General features: G+C 48.6%; 1 protein-coding gene across 3 annotated transcripts in view; it reads left to right on the top strand.

The window, feature by feature from the left end:
- ttn.1 (titin, tandem duplicate 1) overlaps positions 1-25,304 on the top strand; it is a 191,048-nt gene that overhangs the window by 13,076 nt on the left and 152,668 nt on the right. For all 3 annotated transcript variants that reach the window (XM_070552981.1, XM_070552980.1, XM_070552979.1), the window contains exons 11-40: positions 52-249; positions 403-545; positions 2,347-2,486; positions 2,579-2,806; positions 2,882-3,120; positions 3,211-3,443; positions 3,529-3,693; positions 3,775-3,943; positions 5,136-6,832; positions 6,909-7,190; positions 7,606-7,872; positions 7,975-8,247; positions 8,334-8,597; positions 8,838-9,098; positions 9,488-9,748; positions 9,891-10,154; positions 10,228-10,488; positions 10,571-10,831; positions 12,199-12,459; positions 12,580-12,721; positions 12,980-13,148; positions 13,218-13,449; positions 13,618-13,902; positions 14,008-14,121; positions 15,474-15,662; positions 17,079-17,531; positions 17,781-18,263; positions 18,529-18,573; positions 20,985-24,578; positions 24,961-25,239. In XM_070552981.1, the coding sequence (XP_070409082.1) occupies positions 52-249; positions 403-545; positions 2,347-2,486; positions 2,579-2,806; positions 2,882-3,120; positions 3,211-3,443; positions 3,529-3,693; positions 3,775-3,943; positions 5,136-6,832; positions 6,909-7,190; positions 7,606-7,872; positions 7,975-8,247; positions 8,334-8,597; positions 8,838-9,098; positions 9,488-9,748; positions 9,891-10,154; positions 10,228-10,488; positions 10,571-10,831; positions 12,199-12,459; positions 12,580-12,721; positions 12,980-13,148; positions 13,218-13,449; positions 13,618-13,902; positions 14,008-14,121; positions 15,474-15,662; positions 17,079-17,531; positions 17,781-18,263; positions 18,529-18,573; positions 20,985-24,578; positions 24,961-25,239 (11,852 nt within the window). The remainder of the gene's footprint in view (positions 1-51; positions 250-402; positions 546-2,346; positions 2,487-2,578; positions 2,807-2,881; positions 3,121-3,210; positions 3,444-3,528; positions 3,694-3,774; positions 3,944-5,135; positions 6,833-6,908; positions 7,191-7,605; positions 7,873-7,974; positions 8,248-8,333; positions 8,598-8,837; positions 9,099-9,487; positions 9,749-9,890; positions 10,155-10,227; positions 10,489-10,570; positions 10,832-12,198; positions 12,460-12,579; positions 12,722-12,979; positions 13,149-13,217; positions 13,450-13,617; positions 13,903-14,007; positions 14,122-15,473; positions 15,663-17,078; positions 17,532-17,780; positions 18,264-18,528; positions 18,574-20,984; positions 24,579-24,960; positions 25,240-25,304) is intronic.

Genomic DNA, 25,304 nt, shown 5'->3' with positions numbered 1-25,304 from the left:
GATAAGCTAGTAGAGCTCAGCTGATACTGAAGCCAGAATGATCTGTTTCAGAGTTACAGAGGAAACGACCGAAGAGGCGAGTCTGCCTGAGCCCGATACTCCTACAGCTGCGCCAGTCATCATCAAGAAACCAACCGCTCAGAAGCTGGTGGAGGGCGGAAGTGTTGTGTTTGAGTGTCAGGTGGGAGGAAACCCCAAACCTCACGTCGTGTGGAAGAAAAATGGCGTGCCGCTAACCAGTGGATACAGGTATTAGAAGGCCTACATCACCAACAGAAGTCTAAACCTCTACAATACTTCAGTGTGGAGGTTTAGTGACTTCTAAGAGTCTAAAGCCGGTTTAAATGCCAGGATGTTGTTTGTACAGAGGCTTTAACAGACAGGTGTCTCTCACATCTTTAGATACAATGATACCTACAAGAAGGAGACGGGAGAGTGCAGGTTGGAGATCTCCATGACCTTCGCTGATGATGCTGGAGAGTACTCTGTCTTTGCAAAGAATCAGCTGGGAGAGGTCTTTGCTTCCACCAGCCTTCTGGAGGAAGGTATGTTGATGGCGTCTAAATCCACGATGAGAGTCTAAAGTGAGCCTTGCAGGGATGATGGTCAAGAACACCCTGGGAGCAGGATTTAAAATGTTGTCCCGCGCAGAGCTCTAGTCTGAACTCCAGGAAGAAAGAAAACAGTGTTTTATGGCGCGCCTCTCAAGATAAAAGTCACGAGGTGCTTCACGTAAACAAACACAAAAATTAGAATATTAAAGAGATTTCAAAAAATTATTAAGAAGATGTTTAAAATGAGAAAAAATATTGTGATTAAAAAAAGTGTAGAGAGAAAGTGAGCAGGAAAGAGGAAAATCAGTGGATCCTGGGAAAGGCAGGATAAGAACAAAACCAGGAGAGGGTGATGATGATGGTCCCACCATACCTGAACAGGTGAGTTTAAAGGAGACCACTGAGTCCACTGATCTCAGGCTCAGGGGGAGAGAGGTCCAGAGTCTGGGGGCCACAGCAGCAGACGATCTGTCACCTTTGACCTTTAGCCTGGTGCTGCACAACCAGTAGGTTGTAGGACAGGGCGTCGATACTGCTGCTACTCTGTCATCTAAACTTATACATCCAGCTGATGGTGTGCTGACAAAACTTACAGAAAAGTTGTTTTCTTTATTCAAATTTACACTCAACTTCGCAGGCATTCGTTTTTGAGGACCTTTCTTCATGTTTCAGCGAGCCTTCCCACCATGTTGTTGTCCTGTTTGTGAGGGGAGAGGTAACTAGCATGGCGGGCGGCAGCAGCCGCTCAGAGGCGTGTCTTTCCTGACTCGCTGATATGAGGGAAAACTGAGATGCCGGCCACATTTCTTTAAAGGCCAAATTCAGAGAATAAACTGTTTTTACTTGTTATTTCTGATCCTAACGGGCAACCCTGAGTGTTTCATGCAGGCTGAACATGAAAATAGTCTCCTACATCTATCTCCTGCATTAGCTTCTGATAGAAAACAGACGGTGAAACTTTAGGATTAGAAAAGCCTGACAGATCTACGTCACGCTGTCACTAACATTCATGGACTCACCCGTCTGGACTAACGACGGGGAAGGCTGTTGTTGGTTTAGCGTCCAGAAAACAGCAGAGAACGTCTCTGCTAGTAGAAGCTAACTGTTAGCATTAGCAACTGCACCACACAGCAGAACTCCTCCTGCCTTGTGTTATTTGTGGAGATAAAACACCAACGTTGCAGAGCAAGCAGAGTCAGTGGTAGAGTCATGCTGCTGTTAGCCAGTCAGAGGAGAGATGCCCACATATCAGGAAGTAAAACTCCAGATCCTGTCGTGTTCTGCTTAACTCTGATCTGGCTCCCTTCTAGTCCCTGAAACAGGAGCACCAGAGCTTTTTTTTCCCAGAGAGACTCACAAAGCACTCATTTATACTACAGAGCACTGCAGAAATAAGTGAACTTGGCCATTAATAACTCCGTGCTGCATGACCCGCTCGAGCGTGTTCCTCTGCATTTTTCTAAAGCAACAAATATTAACTGATTATATTGCGAATGACACAACAGACGAGATTTAAATAGCCTTACGTGATTTATAAGTCAAAGTTTCTGTGTGGCGCTAACTCTTAGCTGCATTTAGACGGATAGACCTGCAGACAGCTGTTCCAGTGTTTCCAAAGTCCACACTAACAGCCAATGGCATTGAGGTTCATGTTTGACCATTTGTGATGCTTTGAATCTGCTCATGAACTTATTTACTTCACATGAAGATGTCGTTGTAGCCCCGCTCCAGTCGGACACGTTCCACCTCAGTCGGTGGGACACAGTCAGATCACATCTTTGTTTTCCTGCAGAGGAATATGAAGCCTATGTGAAGAAACAGGAACTAGCCTTTAAAACTGAAGTGACCATTCCAGTACAGGAACCCAAAGTGGGAGATGTTCCTCCAACCTCAGTTACTCTAAAGGAGCAGATTACCATCATCTCTGGACAGGTATGATTGGGCAAGGGAGCAACAGCCTGCCAGTAACATGGGGAACTGGTGACCTTGTTGTAACAGAAGATCATTCTGGGTCACGTCTGCAGGAGTTTCACCTGTCTGCCATGGAGCAAAGAATTATTCAGGAGATCGAGCTGAGCATCATGAAAATCACCTACAAAGAGATTGTTACAGAGGATGGAGAGCTGATGGTAACCGCTGCCGTTACTGAGGCGGTGCAGCCAGCCTTCGACACACCCGTCAAAAACTACAGGATAATGGAGGGAATGAGTGTCACCTTCCACTGCAGGATGTCAGGCATGCCGCTGCCCAAGGTGAGGAAGGGTTTTGTGTTCTGTTGAGTCCAGAGGGGCACAGCTCGTTTCAACTGATGTTTTCACTCGTGGCAGATTGTTTGGTATAAAGACGGGCAGCGCATCAGACCTGGAGACTGCTACCAGATGGAGGTTCTTCAGGATGGACGGGCCAGCCTCCGTCTGCCTGTGGTCCAACCAGAAGATGAGGGTGTGTACACAGCCTTCGCCTCCAACATGAAGGGAAACGCCGTGAGCTCAGGGAAGCTCTACGTGGAGTCGACCGGAGCTGCTCCTCAGAGATACACGCCACAGCCTGCAGTACAGAGAATCAGGTAAAGGGCCACTCAGAAAACACTTTACAGGTCCGGAGTCCAAACGCAGCTTCAACCAGAACTCATGAAAAATACGGATGGTTTTCTCAGGTCGGCATCTCCTCGCTCACTCAGCCGCTCTCCTGGCCGCTCGCCTAGCCGTTCGCCTAGCCGTTCACCTGCTCGCCGCCTTGATGAGACTGATGAGGCTCAGTTGGAAAGACTTTACAAACCCGTCTTTGTTGTGAAACCATCCTCATGTAAATGCTCTGAGGGACAAACGGCCAGATTTGACCTCAAAGTTGTCGGTAGACCGATGCCTGACACTTACTGGTTCCACAATGGTGAGTGGGACTAAACACCCTCGTAAAAGTTGTTTCTCATCATCAAGTGTTGTTCATTAAATTAAAACATGTTTTCTCTTCTCAGGACAACAAATAGTAAGTGACCACACCCATAAAATCGTGGTTAAAGAGGACGGTACGCAGTCCCTGATCATTGTCCCAGCCATGCCTCACGACTCTGGAGAGTGGACGGTGGTGGCTCAGAACAGAGCTGGCCGCTCTTCTGTCTCTGTCACGCTCACTGTTGATGGTCAGCTTCAGCTCTCTTGCTAGATGCCTCCTCTGTGTTGACACATCAAATGACTTCACATCTGGATTTTGTTTGTTTCAGCTAAAGAGACCCTGGTGCGTCCACAGTTTACGGAGAAGCTGAAGAACATTAGCGTGAAGCAGGGCACTCTGGTTGAACTGGCTGTCAGAGCCATTGGAAACCCCCTGCCTGACATCGTCTGGCTGAAGAACAGTGACATCATCACCGCACACAAACACCCAAACATTAAGTACGTCTCATTCAAAGTAGATATTGACGTTCACCTGTATGTTTACTGAAAATCAGACTACAGATGAAGTAAGATCCAGTTGAGAGCCTGGTTTAACCACACCTGTGTTTGGTTCAGAGCCTGTCTCTAGTTTCATTTGGGAACTGCTGACCCTAACCCCCAAATTCCACAACCTCCGCTCCGCTCCAGCACGAACTCCGGAGCAAAATCGGTCCCGTTGTAGTCAATCAGAGCAATTCCACTACTGCGGCCGAGCTCCGGCAGTGCGGCGCAGTGCGCCGCCCTCTGTTCCGGCGTCCGGCAAAAATAGAATCGATCCTATTTTTGCCGGACGCCGGAGCACCTCCGCAGTAAATGGACAGAAATCACAACCGCCCAACAGGAAAGGGAGCAAGCACAACTTCCGTTATTTCACAATAAATCGATAAACAAAAAGCGTTTTTTGTTTCATATGCACAGGTTTAACAACTTTTAACAACTATCAATGGCGGCTGAAGTTTAAATGCACATAAGTAAGCCATAAATACAGTTTCTACTATCAAAGTAGTCACACTTTGTTGATCCAAACACTGCTGATCTCTCAACACAAATGATGGGCAGATTAAACAGTTCATTTCGATGCTTCTCCCACACAATGGGTGTTTGGATCTAACTTCCGCGTTTATTGCTCGGACTGTATCGCAAGATCTCGAAAATCCCGCGCATGCTTGTTTGCCCCCCTCAGGTCTCCGCACCGGAGCGGAGCCGTTGTAGAGCGGGTACCAGTAAAAATTGAGTTCAGAAGCGAGCAGCTGCGGAAGGCGGGGGCGGACCGGAGCGGAGGTAGTGGAATTTGGGGGTAACTGAGGGTACTGCTTGTACAGAGGTCACTAGGGTAGCTCCCCGTTGGCAGGGTGCTGCACAATATTCATAATGTACGGTAACATTTGCAAACGTGACTTGGACCTGTTACCTCCAGGATCTAATGTTCAACAGTATGTTACATGGGGCTGGGCGATATGGCCTAAAATCAATATCACGCTATACTGAGGAGTTTACCTCGATCACTATACATTTTTGATTTATTGCCCAGCACTAATGTTACACATATTTTTACGTTAATAACAAAAATAAATATTTTGATTCAGTAATCTGAATTTAGATGTGTTTTAGATATAGAGCCACCCTAAAATAAAATAATCTAATGTTGCAGAATCGAAGGAACCAAAGGAGAAGCCAAGTTTCAGATCCCCTCTGCTGGAGGCTCAGATAGCGCCTGGTACACTGCTACAGCCATCAACAGGGCTGGCAGAGACACCACCCGCTGCAGAGTCAACGTGGAGATGGACCATGTTGAACCTGAGCCAGAGAGGAAGCTGATTATTCCCAAAGGAACTTACAAAGCCAAAGAGATCAACCCCCCTGAGCTGGAGCCCTTACACCTGCGATACGGCCAGGAGCAGTGGGAGGAGGGAGACCTCTACGACAAAGAGAAGCAGCAGAAACCTCTTTTCAAGAAGAAACTTACTTCTGTCCGCATGAAATGTTTTGGTCCGGCTCATTTTGAATGCAGACTGACTCCGATCGGGGACCCCACCATGACGGTGGAGTGGCTGCATGACGGCAAACCTCTGGCAGCCGCCAACAGGCTGCGTATGGTCAACGAGTTTGGCTACTGCAGCCTTGACTATGAAGTAGCTTACGCCAGAGACAGCGGCGTCATCACCTGCAGAGCTACCAACAAGTTTGGAGTGGACCAGACCTCGGCCACCCTGATCGTCAAGGATGAGAAGGGCCTGGTTGAGGAAACGCAGCTTCCTGAAGGCAGGAAGGGAGTGTATCGAATGGATGAGATTGAGCGGATGGCTCATGAAGGTGGACCGTATGGAGTAACTGCTGAAGAAGAGACGGAAAAAATGAAACCCGAAATAGTCCTTCTCCCAGAACCAGTTATGGTCATGGAAGGTGACACAGCTCGATTTCGCTGCAGAGTGACTGGTTATCCGGCTCCAAAGGTTAACTGGTACCTGAACGGACAACTCATCCGAAAAAGCAAGAGATACAGACTTCGTTACGATGGTATTTACTATCTGGAGATTACAGATATCAAGTCTTATGACTCAGGTGAGGTGAAAGTCGTAGCAGACAGCAACCTGGGTTCAGTTGAGCACACTGTGAAGCTGGAAATTCAGCAGAAAGAGGACTTCAGAACCCATCTCCGCCGTGCCCCTGAAGTTAAGGGAGCTGAAGCTGCCCATGAGCCTGGAAAAACTCCATTTGAGGTGGTGAAGGCTGAGGAACCTGTGGAGGATACCCAGCAGAAGGAGGTGGTCAAACTAAAGAAGGTACAGAGAATAGTCCACAAGAAGGCCATTGAGGAGTCAGAGGAGCTGAGGAGCAAATTCAAGCGCAGGACAGAAGAAGGCTACTATGAGTCCATCACAGCTGTTGAACTCAAGTCTCGCAAGAGGGATGATTCTTATGAAGATCTCCTGAAGAAGACAAAAGAGGACCTACTTCACCATGCCAAAGAAAAAGAGGAGGCTGAGAAGAAAAAGGAGGAGCAACAACGCAAACTTACTGCTAAACCTTTGAAACCAGAGAGAGTCAAGCTCTCAGCCAGCATGGAAGCTCCTAAGATCCTGGAGCGGATCACCAGCCAGACCGTTGCTCAGGGTGATGAAGTCAAGTTCAGAGTCCGGGTCATTGGTAGACCAGAACCTGAATGCCAGTGGTTCAAAAACGGTGTTCAGCTGGAGAAGTCTGACCGTGTTTACTGGTACTGGCCTGAAGACCAGGTGTGTGAACTGGTGATCAGAGATGTGACAGCAGAGGATTCTGCCAGCATCATGGTTAAGGCCTCCAGCAAAGCTGGAGAGACTTCCAGCCATGCTTTCCTGCTGGTTCAAGGTAACAGAACACACCGTTGTCTAAACTCTGTCTAACCCTTCTGCTGCTCAGGAATGTCTTTCTGAAATCTTTGCAGCAAAACAAGTGATCACCTTCACACAGAAGCTGGAGGAGGTCAACGCCAAGGAGAAGGACACAATGGCGACCTTTGAGTGTGAAACCAATGAGCCTTTTGTCAAGGTCAAATGGTTGAAGAACAATGTGGAGATCTTCTCAGGAGACAAGTATAGAATGCACTCAGACAGAAAGGTCCACTTCTTGTCGGTGCTGGTGATTGAGATGAGGGATGATGCAGAATATTCCTGCGTGGTCATCGACGATGACAACATTCAGACCTCTGCCAAACTCAATGTTGAAGGTGGGTCAGGCGGTCGGTCCAGTGTGAAATGTTTAAAGAGATTTTCCACCCCAGGCATTTTGTAACCAGCCCAGTCATTCTCCTGATCTGGCAGTAATCTGTTAGCTTAAGCTTAGCATAAACACTGGTGACAGCTAGTCATGAAAATGACACATTTTTCTTGGCGACCTCAGTGTAAATTAACATAAGTCCAGGTTCACAGATTTAGACTTGGGACTACGTTAGGACAAAGCACCGCTGACACATGGAATACACGCTTCAAAGCAATGGCAGCGGGTTTCAATCATTTCATCTGGTGAACATTCAACCTCCTCCGTGTCTTTGAACAATGTAAATAGGTCCAGTGAGTCTTAGCTGGAGCCATTCCTACCTTTAAGTGCTGTGGTTACTGGTTTATGGTCTGTATAACTAACAGGAGCCCCTCTGGAGATCCTGAAGCAGCTGGAGAACACAGAGGTGCCCGAGACCTATAGTGGCGAATTCGAATGTGTGGTGTCCCGTGAGGATGCTGAAGGTAGCTGGTTCTTTGAGGGCAAGTTGCTTTCTGCCAGTGGTAAATACACCATGTCCTCGCGCCGTGGGAGACATTCTCTGACCGTGAAAGATGTCAAGAAGGAGGACCAAGGAAAGTACACTTTCACCGTGGGAGAATTCAAGACCAGTGCCTCACTGAAGATGAAATGTGAGCTTTTGCAGATGTTCTACTTATTCAGACCTCTGTGTATTCTCTGTAGTGCCTACAGGGCGCAGGTGACCTAGATGTGTTCTTGTTGTTGTCTTTCAGTGCGTCCAGTGACCCTGATACAGCCTTTGACTGACTTGACTGTTTGTGAGGGCGACATCGCTCAGCTCGAGGTCAAGTTCTCTCAAGAGAACGTTGAAGGCAGCTGGATGAAGAATGGACAACCAGTCACGGCTTCAAACCGTGTTCACATTGTTGTTGATAAACAGATCCACAAACTCCTGATTGAAGATGCCATCAAGGATGACTTTGGGATGTACTCCTTTGTGAATCCCGATCATGACATTTCAACCTCTGCTAAGCTGGTCATTCAGAGTAGGTCTCTCAGCCACGCGTGTTTGTCGAACCAGGTACTTGTGCAGAAGGAAGTTTTACTAAGAAATGCTTTCTTTGTGTTGCAGCTATTGGCGTCCTGATCTCCTTGAAGGACGTGTCCTCCATTGAAGGAACCAAGGCTGTCCTTGAAGCCAAGATCTCTGCTCAGGACGTCAGCTCTGTCAAATGGTACCACAACGACATGCTGCTGGAACCCAGTGAGCGGGTCAACATGGTGGCAAAGGGAGCCAAACAGCGCCTGGTCTTCAGCAGGACCTACGCTTCTGACGAAGGACACTACAGGATGGTAGTAGGCCGAGTGGACACCAGCTGTAAATTGACCATTGAACGTAAGTGACATGAGATCAGATGAGTCCACCAAGCTTCACACAAACTAATAGCTCAGTGGAAGGAGGAGATGGTCTGTTGTAGACAGGTTAAGGGTTAGGTGGGGTTGGAAAGGGTTTCTGGTGAAAACGTCTGAAGCCGGTCTACCTGGATTCTGCTTGATTGTTGTTACACTGAGTAGAAAGGACACCATTGTCTAGTGGTGATTGGGTTGGTGAAATGTTCTTGTTCCTGCTGATCAGCTGTTCAGATTGTGAAGCCGATGGTGGACACAGAGTGCTCCGAGTCTGAGAACGTCACGTTTGAGGTGGAGGTTTCTCACCTGGGAATCGATCCTTATTGGACCTTCAAGGACCAGCCACTAAAAGCTGGCGCCACTCACAAGATGGAGACCAAGAATAAGCTACACACCCTGACAGTCATCAATGCCATGAAGGATGAGGAAGGCGAGTACATGTTTGCAGCTGGTGAGAAGACATGCAGAGCTTCACTCACCGTCACAGGTAAGTCAGCCATGTTGTAACATTCATGTTCTGAGCATGCTCAGTCAAGGTGATTAAGGTAGTGACTGTGCTCTGCAGTAGAGGCTGGCACTGTGTTTACACGTAGCTGCCAGCCCCGCAGCACACGCTCACTCAGAAAGAAGATTTGGGGTTTTCAACAACGTCACATTTAGATTGATTTATGTGCAGCTCCTTTTTTTAAACTCATTTCTTCTTCCACCCGTATTGTACTACTGCTGTCGGCCCACCTCTGCACCTTGTTCCTTTTCTGATTTGCTTGTGCTTCAGTAGCATTTTTCCTTGCTTTCTGGGATTGAGACAAGAGGGTTTTCTTACAATGGGAGTGGGTTGGGAAGCCAAAGAAAATTCATCCTCTCCTCTGCAACCAGGTGGAGCCATCAAGAAGCCTCTGAGGGACCTGGTGGTAGCCGACTCTCAGACGGCGGTTCTGGAGTGTCAGGTAGCCAACCCGTCTGCTGAAGGCAAGTGGCTGAAAGACGGCCAGCTCGTTGACTTTGGTGAAAACGTGCTGAGTGAGTCAGATGGCGCTGTCAGACGTCTCATCATCATCATCACCAAAACCACTGATGTGGGAGAGTACACCTACCAGGTGGCCACCTCCAGGACTACAGCTTCTCTCAAGGTGGAAGGTCAGTCCAGGGTTAGAATCGGGCAGTTAAACATATGTTTTTACGAAACGTCTCAGTGTCCCAGACTTCTCCAGATCAGCTGCATGTCTCCTTTTACATAAATACCTAAACGATGAACTAATGGAGGCCATTGTGTTCACAGCTGTGAAGATCAAGAAGACTTTGAAGAACCTGAACGTGGTTGAGACCCAGGAGGCTGCTTTCAGCTTGGAGCTGACCCACGAGAATGTTAGAGGAGCCCAGTGGATCAAGAATGGTGTGGAGATCCAGCCTAGTGAGAAGTTTGAAATGACAACAGAGGGAACGGTCCACACCTTAAAGATCAAGAACTGTAACACCCAAGACGAGTCTGTCTACTCGTTCAAACTGGGAAAGCTGTCTGCAAACGCCAGGCTTAATGTTGAGAGTAAGAGCTCTTCCACCAGCGTTTGGCTCACATCCCTCTGAGAACATTCTCTAACTGAACTGTTTTCTCTCAGCCATCAAGATCCTGAAGAAGCCTAAAGATGTTACGTCACTGCTGGGTGCAACAGCTGTGTTTGAAGTGGGGATCTCTGAGGACAACATACCAGTCAGATGGATGTTCAACAACACGGAGTTGAGGCCCAGTGATCACTACACTATGCTGTCTGAGAAGAGGACCCACAAACTGATAGTCCACAACGTGGACAACAGCAGACAGGGAGAGTTCACGGCTGTGATTGGCCACCTGCAGTGTAGCGCCCACCTCACCGTCGAATGTAAGCCCCCAGAACCAGCAGGAACCCTCCTCCTGTGTTCTTTTCAATCCACTAATCTTGTGAGTGTGTGTCATTCCCACAGCTCTGAGAGTCACCAAACCCATGAAGAGCGTGGAGGTTCCTGAGACTCAGGTGGCCTCTTTTGAGTGTGAAGTTTCTCACTTCAACGTGCCGTCCACCTGGCTGAAGAACGGCGTGGAGATCGAGATGAGTGAGAAGTTCCGGATCGTGGTGCAGGGGAAAGTCCACCAGCTGAAGATCATGAACACCAGCAGGGACGACTCTGCAGAGTACACCTTCATCTGTGGGAATGACCGCGTGTCGGCCACACTCACCGTCAACGGTAAGAGGCCCTCAGCCTTCAGACACCTAAAGTCCCGTGGTAGTCTCACACGCTGGTGTGGTGTGGTGTGGTGACAAACCCATCCCCGTGGGGAGCGGTGAGCTGTAGACATGGCCGCGCCCGGGATCCATTTACTGGTTTAACCCCCCGATCCAGCCCCTCACAGCGGGGTGGCAAGAAGAGAGGCATCCGGTCCGTTTTTATAAAGTCTTTGGTTTGACCCGCCGGGATTTAAACTCCGATCTCCCAGTCTGGGCACTTTACCACTAGGCCACTGGGCTGTCTGTCTCTGTTTACCGTGGAAGCAGCAGATCTGAGATCAGTCCATACCGTTGGAGTTGAAGATATCTCCATAGTTTTATTCTTTATTTAACCAGGAAGCTCCTACTGAGATTAAAAAGCTCATTATCAAGGGAGTCTGGGCCAAGAGGCAGCAAAAGTTACAGTTACTGTTTTTAGTTACACAGACATGTACTAGATTACAGAAGGCAGTTACAACACAGGGAATTTGTCTCAAGGGCTCTCAGGCGGGTTTTAAATGTAGTCAAGGAGACAAACCGGGTTCATCTCCAGCGTTCCTGCAGCCTGCTCCATGCAGAAGGAGCAGAGTGAACCAAAGCCCTTCAGCCCAGATCGGTGCCAGCAAACGGACCTTTAGAGCAACAGCTGATCGTTGAATGCAGACTGAGAAGTTACAGATGTAGGTGGCAGTAATCCAAGCATGGCCTTATAAAGGAAGGTGTACCAATGTCCCAACCTCCCGGTGGACAAAGAAGGTCATCCCACTGGAGAACACAATTCACCATGATGGGTCTGTGGTCTACACTGACCCATCATGGAACTTGCTTCCCTCCGCCATTAGAAATACGGACTCTTTTATTATTCAAGGCACACCTCAAATTCCACTTATTCAGACAAGCTTATTCCCTTTAGACCTAGACTTTAGAATGTTTCCAATTTTTATGTATCTTATTTGTCGTTATTGCTCTTTCAACCTCTGTTGTTTTTATTGTTTTTATCTTTGTTTAATTGTAAGGTGACCTTGGGTTTGAGAAAGGCGCCCTCAAATAAAATGTATTATTATTATTATTATTATTATTATTATTATTACAGTTAGTGATCAACCTCATCAAGGCATGACGACATGAATCTAACCAAGACACTGTGCTGAGGCCTTCATGTACAAACGGTCTCCATGATCCAGAACAGACAGAAATGTTGCAGTGACTGATCCGTTTGTTGTCGCAAAAGAAAAACAGTTGATTTAGAAAGAGAAACCCAGTCTGAGTTTCTTCACGAGATTTTCTGTATTTAGTACAAAAGGCGGAGAGACAGCCTCAGTAGCTTCATTCTCCTCTTCTCTGCAGCGGTTCTGATCACCAGCATGCTCGAGGACCTGAACGCTCAGGAGAAGGACTCAGTCACGTTCGAGGTGAATGTTAACTATGAAGGGATTACATACAAATGGCTGAAGAACGGCGTGGAAATCAAGTCCACAGACAGGTGTCAGGCTCGCTGCAAACAGCTGACTCACAGTCTGAGCATCAGGAGCGTGCACTTTGGAGACAGCGCCGATTACACCTTCATGGCCGGGTCTGCAGTGACCACTGCTAAGCTTTATGTAGAGGGTAAGCTCTCCGTTCTCTGTTACTGTGGCCGTCTCCTCACGGAGCCAGCAATCTTCTGAATGAAGCTCCCTTTAACCTTTACAGTCCTTGTTGACGTTTTTAATGTTTGTCTGCCTGCAGCTCGTGTCGTTGAATTCACCAAACACCTCAGGGACCTGAAGATCACTGAGAAGAAGAGAGCTACGTTTGAGTGTGAAGTTTCTGAGCCCAACGTCCAGGTGATGTGGATGAAGGACGGCCAGGAGCTGGAGATGTCTGATAGGTAATGGCCCTGTCCCAGTGGAAGAACTGATTCCAGCATCATGACTCACCTGCTCTGCCCCTTGTGCTTTCCTGTTTTTTAATTTCTTTCTTTATTTTTTTTAATAGTTTTTATTTGTTTTTTCCATTTTGGTGATGTATTGTCTTGTACAGCACTTTGGTTGGCGTTGTTGCCGTTTAAATGTGCTTTATAAATAAAGGTTGATGATGATGATGATGATGATGATGAAGATGATGATGCCTTCTGTGGTTCCTGCAGGTACAAAATGACCTCTGACAAGTTTCTGCACCGTCTGGTCTTGCCATCGGTGCGTATGTCAGATGCTGGTGAATACACCGCCGTGGCTGGGTCCAGCATGTCAAAGGGTAGCCTGGGTGTGGAAGGACGGGATGTTAGAATCTCAGAGCCTGAGAGCAGAGACATCACGGTGAGTCCAGGAGCTCAGGTTGAGTTTCAAAGTCTCTGACCTCGACCCTGACCCTGCATTTGCCTGCAGGTTGTGGAGAAACAAAGAGCGAACTTTGAGTTTGAGGTGAACGAGGATGATGTGGAGGGTCATTGGCTGAGGAACGGTGTGGAGATCCAGTTCTCAGAGGAGGAGAGGGTCAGCTACGTGGCCATCAGGAGGCTGCACCGTCTCACCATCTCTGAGACCTACAGGAGTGACGCTGGGGAGTACACCTTCATCGCCGGCAAGAACCGGAGCACTATGAACCTCCATGTGAGATGTAAGAGCTCTAGCAGTCAGAGGTCCATGAGTCGGATGTTCTGATTGGTTCTGTGTTGTTAGCTGTTTAATTAGCGCTACAGAAGCATCAACGTGAATGTTAGTTTACGAATGGAGACTTTTCTCTGGAAGTCCGAAGCAATCAGCTGTCCCTGTGCTTGTTGTGCAGTGCCTGAGCCACCTCAGATTGTGCACCCCATGGAGCCCCAGATGGTGATGTCGGGTCGGTTGGTTCGCTTTTCCACTCAGGTGAGCGGACTCCCTCAGCCACATGTGCTCTGGTACAAGGACTCCCAGCTCCTCTCCACCAGCTACAAATGTAAGTTCCTTCATGACGGAGAGGAGCACACACTGCTGCTGCTCGAGGTCTTCCCAGAGGATGCTGCTGTTTACCGCTGTGAGGCCAAAAACGACTACGGAGAGGCAGCAACCTCCGCCGCCCTCACAGTGGAAGGTGAGCTGTGTGATTTTTGTTAGTGTTCATAAAGCAGCTGGTCTTAACTGGAGAGCAGAGCACGACAGCTAAGATAATTCACCTGGGAAACCTTTTGTGTTTCAGTTCCTGAGGTGGTATCGAGTCAGGTGTCTGCCCCGGTTCTGGTCACCCCCATGAGGGACGTCCTGGTCTCAGAGGGACATCCTGCACAGCTCAAGTGCAGTGTCTCTGGAGAAGGTACGACTCTCCTACTGGCTGAGGAACAAAAAGGTGCTGATGTTTACTGTCCAGTGCCGGATCAGCCCTGTAACATTTGCCATGGCTCGGCTCGGCCTGCTTTTCCAGGCTCTAGGGGGTGTACTCGGGTGGTGTCGTTTAAAAACGTCAAAAACAGGGACAGTGTTCGGCATCTTCCATTAAAAAGGTAATAGGTTACAGTTACATATTACTTTTCCAAAAGGTAATTGAGTTAGTAACTCAGTTATCACTTAGTAAAAGTAAGTAGTTACCTAGCAAAGTAACTGATGTTACTTTTATGCTCTATAATATCTGTAATGTCAAAGACTTTGTAGCTGAATGATTGTTACTATCAGTCAGAACGTACTCATGGATATCAGTACTCTAGCAGGAACTACAGGAGTACAGGTATCTGGAACACATATCCAGTGTGACTAATAAATGGTAAAAGGCCACCGTAGGTTTTAGGGATTCTGAGACATCTCAAACGTTCTACCTACTAGTGCCGTTGTTATTATGGATACCCTTAGGGCAAAATGAGATCTGAGGCACTCAGGAGATACAAAATGAAAAGCCTTTATTGGTGCATGGCTTAAGTAGTTAAAAACATAAATGCTGACACTTTTCAGCCCACAGGGCCTTCGTCAGGGCTCGATACATTAAATTATTGTTATATAAAACAGGGATTACAGAGGGGTCTGCTTGGTGATAAAATGTTAAAATGGCTTGCCAAAGCGTTGGTACCCTCTAGCCCAGTGAACCTGAACTGGCAGCCCACAGGCCATTTCCAGCCTGTTGAACCTTTCCACCCGGCCCCCCAACCCTTTGGGCCCTAACGCCCCCAAATGGGGGACTTTGAAGTTTAGCAGCAGAATTCATGTCCCAAACATCAATAATTGTTTACGCTCTCCAAACTAAAACTACAATCAAAACAGTTTTAGGTAACCATTTAAGGTGTGGACCGAGCTCTGACGCCAACCCCATACTCCCTGAGTAGCCCCCCTCCCAGTCGAAATCCCCACATCCAGGCCTGGCTCCAGAGGGGGGCCCGGGGGGCCCCGGTGACCCACGTCTGCACGAGGGAACACTGTTTCCATTTATATTTTTCTTCATAAGGGGTTTTGAGCTGCACTTTGTCTGGTCCCTCACCTAGGACCTGCTTGCTATGGGTGACCCCACCAGAGGCATGATGCCTCCTAGGGTCACTTAAACCCGTCCACCACCATACGGTGGCAGCCCAGGGACATAACTAATAAACTAAACTTTTTAAAACTATTACACAGGATTTTGGTTAATTTAAGTGAAATACACCTTTCAGGTGAGCTTTAACTCATTGACCGTTGTGTTCTCAGACCTGCAGGTTTCGTGGTTCTGTAAGGACAGGGAGATTCGACAGTCTGACATCTTCAGGATGTCCCATTTAGATGAAACCTGCCTGCTGGAGATCTCCAGAGTCCTTCCGTCCCATGAGGGAGAGTACTCCTGTATCGCTACTAACTCTGCAGGAATGGTCACATGTTCTGCCACCTTGATCCTGGATGGTGAGTTCTGTCACACATCGTATGTTCTGCAAGAGTCAAAACTTACTGCTTGGTCATCATGAAAGGAGGTCTCTCTTCCTGTTTTGGGGTTTCAAAGCAGAATGCTGGAAGTAACAAGGGGCTCTAACAGCACTACTGATGTAAAACGGCTCACTTCAGTGTAGATGGTTTTCCCTACCAACTCTGTGACGAACAGTCAGGGTGGAGGTTGGCAGTCGGAGTCTTAAGTTGACACAAAAATAGTGAAAGGTGAGCTGTGGACCACACAGAAACCCAACCGTGGTGGTGAACGTCAGCCTCTGAACTCAGAAGAAGCTGGCCTTGCAAGCCGTCCGTTATAGGTGAATATATGGTTTGGCCACGATCCCTTAACGGCTCCCAGTGGAGAGGCGGGATCTACGGTTGTCTTTCAAATGGTCCCCAAATGCTGTGGGATAGCAGGGATGAACTCCAGTACCTCTACCTGCTCTTGGCTCAAAGAAAAGCCCAAGTCAGAAAAGTCCAAAGATGAAGCCTAAGCCGTCGCCATCTTTGTTTTTTCAGTTACATCCCACCCACTGAGTGGTGTGATTGGCCCACTACACCAATAGAGTGCTGCGATTGGACCACCTTGGAGCTGTGGCCATCTTAGTTTTGCTCAGTTGCAGTAACGTCCCGCCCACTTATGATTGGACCCCTACGATGTCAGTCTGTTGTTACGTTGTTGAAGAACTACTTACAAATAAAGGAAACATAGAACAATACATGCTTCTTCTAAATAAACATGCTGTGATTGGTCAGCCACAACACTGGCCTGGCTTGGCATGTTCTAATGGAGATGCCCAGACCGACATGTAGGTGTAGACTCTAGCCTACAGCAGCAGGCAGAGAGCTCTGGAACAGCTGGACTGTGGCACACCTGTCCGAGTCACGCAGAGGTTTACTGTTAGAAAACCCTGATAGGCCTTTGGGCTCCTTGTGGGACAGCTCTGTAGTGTCCATTCAGATTAAATGTTTGACGTCAGAGACGAGACAGAATCCAGTTCTGCTGTAGTTGTTGACTTACTCTGGTCAGTCTTCCCAGAGACCTGGTTTTGGTACTGCTGGTTCGTCTTCTGATGCATGAAGCCTTCTCTTCTCCACTTGTTTCTATGTAGTCTTTCTGTAAGATGTCACTCTCTTTTCCCAGTAAACCAGCAAGCTCAAAACATCTGCTTACTGGAAGCTCTGGATCCTGCACACTCATGGACAAAGTCAATAGCTGGTTTCAATGCTCTGGCCCAGCCAAGCTTGCATGGCTGAGTGTAGAAATCAGCCTCGGTCCGTTTCTTCACTAATCTTCAGATCTTCAACCCAACTGCACTCTGGCAAATAAACTGGAAAGGTCATGGAATGTGCTGTGTTGATCTAATGCTTCTATTCTTTCTTGCTGCCCAGATGTAAGAACCTTAGATAGAGAGAGGAGCGCTGAGCCCAAACTAACCCAGAGTCGGGAGACCCAGGTGTCTGTGGGACACACAGCCCGCAGTGTTGAGTTTTCTGAGCTGCGCTCTGAGAGTTCCTCTGTGTCCTGGAGGACAGTAGAAGTTCAGATGGAGACCAGCTCTTACAGCAGACCCCGGCTGTTGGTGGAGATGAGCGATGTCCGCGTGAGCAGAGGTGAGATGGCCAAGTTCTGCTGCTCATTTGATGGCCAGCCCTTCTCTGCTGTGGTGTGGGATCGTAACGGTCAGAAGCTGGTGAACACGGAGCGGGTGAGGAGCTCTCAGAGCGGGGAACTTTTGTCCCTGCTCATCTGTAGTGTTGATGTGGCGGATCAGGGACTTTACTGCTGCACAGCCACCAACCAACACGGTCAGAACAGTTCTTCTGCCAGGCTCACCGTAGAAGGTGGTTAATCTTTTTTTTAATTCCTGATCCATCCCACCTTTCCATTTGCTCTCCCTGCTTCGGACCCCCCCTCCAGTCTGTAACCTGATAGGATGTAATGCAATAACAACCCTGGTGACATAGTCCCCCCCCCCCCCCCCCCCCCGCTTCCCTGCTAATCTCATTCTCCATCCTACTAACTATTGATCAGAGTCGTAACCTTCTCCTCTCTGACCCCTAATCGCTCTCCCTAACTTTATTCTCACCCAGCTGAAGAAGCAAACCTCAAAGCAGGGACCCCCATCCCCACCGGTTCTCTTCCTAAAGCGTCTCAGGCAGACAGGGAGAGCCCTAACAACTGCTCTGACCAGGAGCAGCAAGAGTCCAGGGAGAAGATGGGACCTCTGGCTAAGTCTTCTCAGAGAGTGTACAGCCTGATCAGCCATCTGCACTTTCCAGATGTTGTGCTTGATGATGAGCAGAATGAGTTTCTGATCAAACTTCCCCCTGAGCTGCTGATCGGAACCAAAGACAGCAGCTCCCTGTCCAGCACTTTGAAAAGGCTCCCCAGACTTTGTGTCATGTGGCTTTACAACCGTCTGAATGTCCAGGACTCCGTTCCCCTGTCCCTGAAACACGACGGTGCTCTCTGCTGTATCGGTGCTAACAAAGCGGGGCCCAGGCCAGCCGGCCCTTACTCTTTTAATCAAATAGGCTCAGCTGAAGGAGCTGAGTTCAGCTCAGGGATGAAAGGTTGGCATCTTCTGCATGCTTTTGTCCTCACTCTGGCTTTGTGTCCCCACTCATGCACACTGTCTCCACTGATATGTCTTCATAAGGTCACACCAGTCTTCTTGGGTTTTACCAGGACCTAGTCTTGTTTACTGACCACACTTAGACCTGTAGGAAGAGGGCTACCAGTGAAGCCCAAACACGGATCGGTTCTGACTCTAACCAGCTGGAGCTGAGAAGCCAGTTCAGGATGGTCTTTAACTGGGAATGTTTTTTGTTTTCACAGTTCCAGAAGTGGAAAAGGAACCGGCGATCCAGCAGGAAGTGAAAGGTAAATATCAGCTAGGACACGTACTCTAGACCAGACCTGCTCTGGACCTGAGTCTAATGCTAGACCCTAAGAATGGTGTAGTCCTGGCCCTAGCTACCCTTTATGCACAGAGTCCACTTTAGACCCTGGGCCTATGGTCAGACTTGGGTAATAATCTTAGTGTTAGACCTGATCAGACCAGTTAGACCTGATTCTACTAGTTAGACCTGTTCAGATCAGTTAGACCTGATTCCACTATTTAGACCTGATCGGACAAGTTAGACCTGATCAGACCAGAGACCAGTTAGACCTCTGCAGACCAGTTAGACCTGATTGGACTATTTAGACCTGATCAGACCAGTTAGACCAGATCAGACAAGTTAGACCTGATTCCACTAATTAGGCCTGATCAGACCAGTTAGACCTCTGTAGACCAGTTAGACCTGATCACACTAGTTAGACCTGATTGGACTACTTAGACCTGATCACACTAGTTATACCTGGTCAGACCAGTTAGACCTGATCAAACCAGTTGGACTAGATTGGACCAGTTAGACCTGATTGGACTAGTTAGACCTGATTGGACTAGTTAGACCTGATCAGACCAGTTAGACATGATCGGACTACTTAGACCTGATCACACTAGTTATATCTGGTCAGACCAGTTAGACCTGATCAAACCAGGTAGACCTGATCAGACCAGTTTGACATGATAGTACCAGTTAGACCAGATCGGACTATTTAGACCTGATCAGACCAGTTAGACCAGATCAGACAAGTTAGACCTGATTCCACTAGTTAGGCCTGATCAGACCAGTTAGACCTGATTGGACTATTTAGACCTGATCAGACCAGTTAGACCAGATCAGACAAGTTAGACCTGATTGGACTATTTAGGCCTGATCAGACCAGTTAGACCATATCAGACAAGTTAGACCTGATTGGACTATTTAGGCCTGATCATACCAGTTAGACCAGATCAGACAAGTTAGACCTGATTCCACTAGTTAGGCCTGATCAGACCAGTTAGACCTGATTGGACTATTTAGATCTGATCAGACCAGTTAGACCTGATTGGACTATTTAGGCCTGATCAGACCAGTTAGACCAGATCAGACAAGTTAGACCTGATTCCACTAGTTAGGCCTGATCAGACCAGTTAGACCTGATTGGACTATTTAGGCCTGATCATACCAGTTAGACCAGATCAGACAAGTTAGACCCGATTCCACTAGTTAGGCCTGATCAGACCAGTTAGACCTGATTGGACTATTTAGGCCTGATCATACCAGTTAGACCTGATTGGACTATTTAGGCCTGATCAGACCAGTTAGACCAGATCAGACAAGTTAGACCTGATTCCACTAGTTAGGCCTGATCAGACCAGTTAGACCTGATTGGACTATTTAGGCCTGATCATACCAGTTAGACCAGATCAGACAAGTTAGACCCGATTCCACTAGTTAGGCCTGATCAGACCAGTTAGACCTGATTGGACTATTTAGATCTGATCAGACCAGTTAGACCTGATTGGACTATTTAGGCCTGATCAGACCAGTTAGACCAGATCAGACAAGTTAGACCTGATTCCACTAGTTAGGCCTGATCAGACCAGTTAGACCTGATTGGACTATTTAGGCCTGATCATACCAGTTAGACCAGATCAGACAAGTTAGACCCGATTCCACTACTTAGGCCTGATCAGACCAGTTATACCGGGTCAGACCAGTTAGACCTGATCAATAGACCTGATCAGACCAGTTAGACATGATAGTACCAGTTAGACCAGATCGGACCAGTTAGACCTGATTGGACTAGTTAGACCTGATCAGACCAGTTAGACCTGATTGGACTAGTTAGACCTGAATAGACCAGCTAGACCTGATCAGACCAGTTAGACCTCTGCAGACTAGTTAGACCTGATCAGACCAGTTAGACCTCTGCAGACTAGTTAGACATGATCGTACCAGTTAGACCTGATTGGACCAGTTAGACCTGAACAGACCAGTTAGACCTGATCAGACCAGTTAGACCGGATCAGACCAGTTAGACCTGATCTGAGTAGTTAGACCTCTGCAGACTAGATAGACCTGATCTGAGTAGTTAGACCTGATCAGACCAGTTAGACCTCTGCAGACTAGTTAGACATGATCGGACCAGTTAGACCTGATTGGACCAGTTAGACCTGAACAGACCAGTTAGACCTGATCAGACCAGTTAGACCTGAACAGACCAGTTAGACCAGATCAGACCAGTTAGACCTCTGCAGACTAGATAGACCTGATCTGAGTAGTTAGACCTGATCGGACCAGTTAGACCAGATCAGACCAGTTAGACCAGATCAGACCAGTTAGACCTCTGCAGACTAGTTAGACCTGATCGGACCAGTTTGGGACAAGTGGTTCATCTTATATCGTGGTTGTGTCACTCAGCCTCTTCAGTTGTGGCGGTGGAGGACACGGCCCAGGACGACTCCGGCCCAAAGTTACTTCACACAGCCAGAACACTTGAACTCCAGCCAGTGACCAAACGCTTCTCCAGATCTTTAGAGATGAGAAAAAAGCCAGATTTCATCAGCAGGCTTTCTCCAGCAGCTGTGGCTGTTGGAGGAACAGTGAGGTTCACCGTGAAGGTGTCAGGGTTCCCTAAGCCGACCATCCAGTGGTTCTACAACAGCCAGAACATAACCAGTTCATCCATGTATGTGTTTGTTCAGGAAGGAGATGAGTTTAGTTTAGTTGTGACTGAAGCTCAGAGGGAGTCTGAGGGCGAGTACTCCTGCACCATTAGTAACAGATATGGACAGTCCTCCTGCTCCTCCTATCTCCACATTCAGTCTGAGGAACCACACAGAGCTGATGAAGGAGCCACCACTGGCAAGCCTCCAGAGTTCCTACAAGTTGTAGAGTCTGTCCAGGTGTTGGAGGGGGATCAGTGCTTCTTCAGGTACTCTGTCACTGGCGATCCCCTTCCTCAGGTTCAGTGGTTCAAAGGGCACATCCACATCGATCCTATGGGGCTCTGGGTCCTAGTGACCAACCCAGATGGATCAGGCTTTTTAAACATTAAGAAAGTCAAACAGGAGCATGGTGGTGCCTACACCTGTAAGGCCTCCAACCAGTACGGGGAGGTCTCATGTAGCGCTGAGCTGCTTGTGTTCAGTCAAAAAGTTCAAGAAGAACACAAACTGGTCCAGAAGTCCAAAGGTCTGAAGATCTCTCTGACTGAGCAGAGCATCGAATCCAGATCCTACGAGAGAAGCCGGTCTGATCAGATGATTTACACCATTAGTACAGAAGATCGGCAGATAATTCCCAGTGAGGAGGTGGAGACCTTCAAGGAGCTCAATATTTCTGCTGCTACTCTTCATCTAGAGCAGTACACCCACCAAGCAGCAGTGCTACAGTCCCATGAGGTCCAGGAGAGGGTCTCACTGGCTCCAACCCATCCACTTCAGGTCTCAGCTGTTCCCACCAAGCAGCTTCACCATGCAGCTTTTTTATCTTCAGTCCAGGAGAGACCGAAGATCATAGAGCAGCACTTAGAGAGAGTCCTCAGCCCTGAGGTGCTCCAACTGGAGTTGTCCAAAGAGCAGCCATCAAAGCTCATGTCAGCCATGTCTGAGGAAGTCCTGCCCCTCACCACGGTGCAAGCTGAGCCTTTGACACGTCAGAGTCCAGAACACCTGCAGTCTGCCACCCAACCTAGGCAGCTGGTTAGCAGCCACCAAGTCCTGTCACTTCTAGCCATTCAAGATGAATCTCTGGGTCCTGTGCATCAACCAGAGGAGGAACAGAGCTTCAGAGTCAGTGAAGGGGTCAAGGTTTTATACTCAGCGCAGTGTGCAGGGCATCTGCTGCTCTCGGAAATGCAGTGTGGACCTCTGCCAGCTGTGATCTCTGCCTCCAAACCTGTGAGTGAAAAACAACAATCCACACCAACGCTAGCACCTGTCAGTCAGACTACAGTAGCTTTGTCTAAAGAGCAGATGTTTGACCTGAACAGGCCTGAGGAGCAACGCATCAGGCCAAGCAAAGACCAGGTTTGTAAATCAGCTATTGCTAGTGAGGACAAGTATAAGATTCAGGCTGAACATCTGGGGCAGGTGGTACCTTTAGAGCCTCCAGTGAGTCTACAGCCTCTTTGTGAACACAGCCTAGTCCTTAATCTGCAGACGATCAGTGATCAAGATGTTTTACAGTCTGAGGGAAAACTCAGCATGGAGAAGCCCTTTGTCCAGCAGGCAGAGGTCAAAAAGGGTCCGTCGTTCCTGCATTCAGTCACTCAGGAAGAGCAGAAGGCTGTGGTGTGGGAGTCAACTTCAGAGTTCACAGCAAAGACTGCTTCTACCTCAGTTCAGCCAAAGAAAGAGCAACCACCTCCCAAATACCTTCAAGTAGTCAAGTCCGTACCCGTTTTACTGAAGGAAGACAGCCTGACCTTTACCAAGCCTGACCACCAGGTGGCAGCAATGAGAAAGGACCTGGCCACGAGCCACACCGCTACCTCAGAGATGACACAGGAGATCACTGCTGAGTATCACCAAGACATGGACCTGTCTGTAGGTGGGATCAAGCTGCAGCTTCTCACAGAAACCAGAGCTCCAAACACCCTGGGGGTGTCCTCCCAGCCCGTGCTGCTGTCAAAGGAGACTCCTCTTGTAGCAGCCAGCAGGCAGCAGCGAGCGTCAGTACAAAGAGAGGATTACTGGAACATCACGCGGGCCATAAATGTTACAGACACTCCCATCTTAGAGGAAGGTCACACCACGCAGCTAGATGCTGATGAAACATTCCAGCCTGAAGTCAGAACAGAGCCGAGGATTCCCAAAAGGCCAGTTTTCATAGAGGAACAGGCCACCGCTGCTGAAAGCTGCACCCTCCTTGAAGCTGCTGAGCAGGACTCTGCAGTCCAGATCCAGCAGGGACAGTCAGTCCGGCAGCTGGTGCTGCTGGAGGAGAAGCAGGTCATCATGGGAGAACGTTCAGATGAGATTCGTCAGGCTGAGAGTTGGACAGTCAAAATTCAGACCCAACCTAAAGGGTTGGTGTCTGTCCATGAGTGTCAGCATGCTCAGCCCTTAGCTAAGGAACTCAGCTTCACTGTTAACATCCCCAGACCATCAAGTGTGAACATACAGCAGCAGCTCCAGGGTGCTCTGCGGTCGGCTGTGGCCACGGATCAGCCTGTGCTTCTGGCTGAAGTCGTAGGAAGGCTGAAGGCCACACAGGTTCTGGAGGTAGATGTTCAGATAGAACCCAGGTGGGCCGCGTTTACATATCTAATCACATCACCTCATGTCCTTCTGGAGATCACGCTGTCCTTTGAAGGGGACTACCCTCAGACCGCTGACCTCAGGTCTGAACTGCAGGTAGCTTTGCACACATTTGTCTTCCAGGAGCAGCAAAGTCTCACTGCCGAACAGAGAACACTGCAGAGCGAGAGGCCTCAGAAGGCTCAGGTCAGCTCTGCATCCTCCAAAGAGATGCTCTCCTCTGTGGTGGAGTCTGTGTTGGTGGCTGAGACTGTAGTGGGGCTTCCTGCTGAAGTGTCTCAGGCTGCAGCAGTCAGAAGCGAGTGCAAGGTAGTTCAGAGTCACACTGAAGCCCACGAGTCAGTTCATTTGAGTCTAATGGAGTTTGGAGATGCTGCTGGACAGGTTCCTGCTCAGGCTGTCCTCAGAAACACCGGAGAGGAGTTTCTGTCTGAGGCTGTCCTGATTAGTGAGTCCTCCGAGAGCCTGCTGGATGGTCCGGTTGTTGAGGACTCTCTGCAGGATGTTTGCGCTGAAGCAAACAGCACTGTGGCTCTAGCTGCCACCATCAGACACGCCACAAGCGTTAGCTGGTTTTTCAATGGTCAGCTGGTCAAATCTGGCAAAGAGTTCAAGTGTTCCTCAGACCACGACACACACACGCTGATCATCACCAGAGTCAGGAAGACGCACCAAGGAGAGTATGTCTGTGAGGCTGAGAACCGAGCCGGCAGGACCACCGTGTCTTCACGTCTCACTGTGGTCTCACAAGGTTTGATGATATTATCATCAGCTAACTCCTCTCATTCATCCCAACTCAAACACCCCTCATGGACCCCAGCACTAAAGCTCCGTTGCAGTGTTCCATCCTTCTGCTGCATCTGGAGGTTTTTAATCCATCCACTCTGCCTCATGTTCATCCCTGCTCCCCTCCAAGGAACCACCTTTCACATCCCATCATCTGTCCTTCTTCCTCCATCCTGTGCATGCCTCCCATCTAATCTCACACTCGTTTCCTTCTCCACAGTCATCACGGGATGAGCTTGTATCAGTCCCTCTTCATCCTAGGACCTGTCCATCACTAGCAGGCTCAGCTGCTCCTGGTGGTCCACTAACTGTCTCCCTCCCTCTCTCTCTCCCTCTCTGACACGCAGTGAAACCAGTGTTCAAACACAGGATCGTTCCTCTGGAGGTGAACGTGGGGAACCCTGCCAGGTTCGAGTGTGACACTGAAGATGCTCCGAATGTCACCTTCAAGTGGTTTAAAGATGGCCATCCCATCAAAGAGGGGAATAAGTACAGGATCATCAGTCGCTTCACTGCCTCCTCTCTGGAGGTGCTGTGCACCATCAAAGATGACAGTGGAGATTATACCTGCAAAGCGTCCAATCAGCATGGCAGTGATGAATGCTCCGCCTCCCTCAGCATGACAGGTAAGAGTGAAGCTCAGCGTCTTCCTTGTTGCTTCCACAGGAAGTCAGATAATCTTCTGTGTTCT

This window comes from Nothobranchius furzeri, chromosome 7 (assembly GCF_043380555.1).
Source record: "Nothobranchius furzeri strain GRZ-AD chromosome 7, NfurGRZ-RIMD1, whole genome shotgun sequence".
Lineage (NCBI taxonomy): Eukaryota > Metazoa > Chordata > Actinopteri > Cyprinodontiformes > Nothobranchiidae > Nothobranchius > Nothobranchius furzeri.
This window is presented reverse-complemented; position numbering and strand designations above follow the sequence as displayed.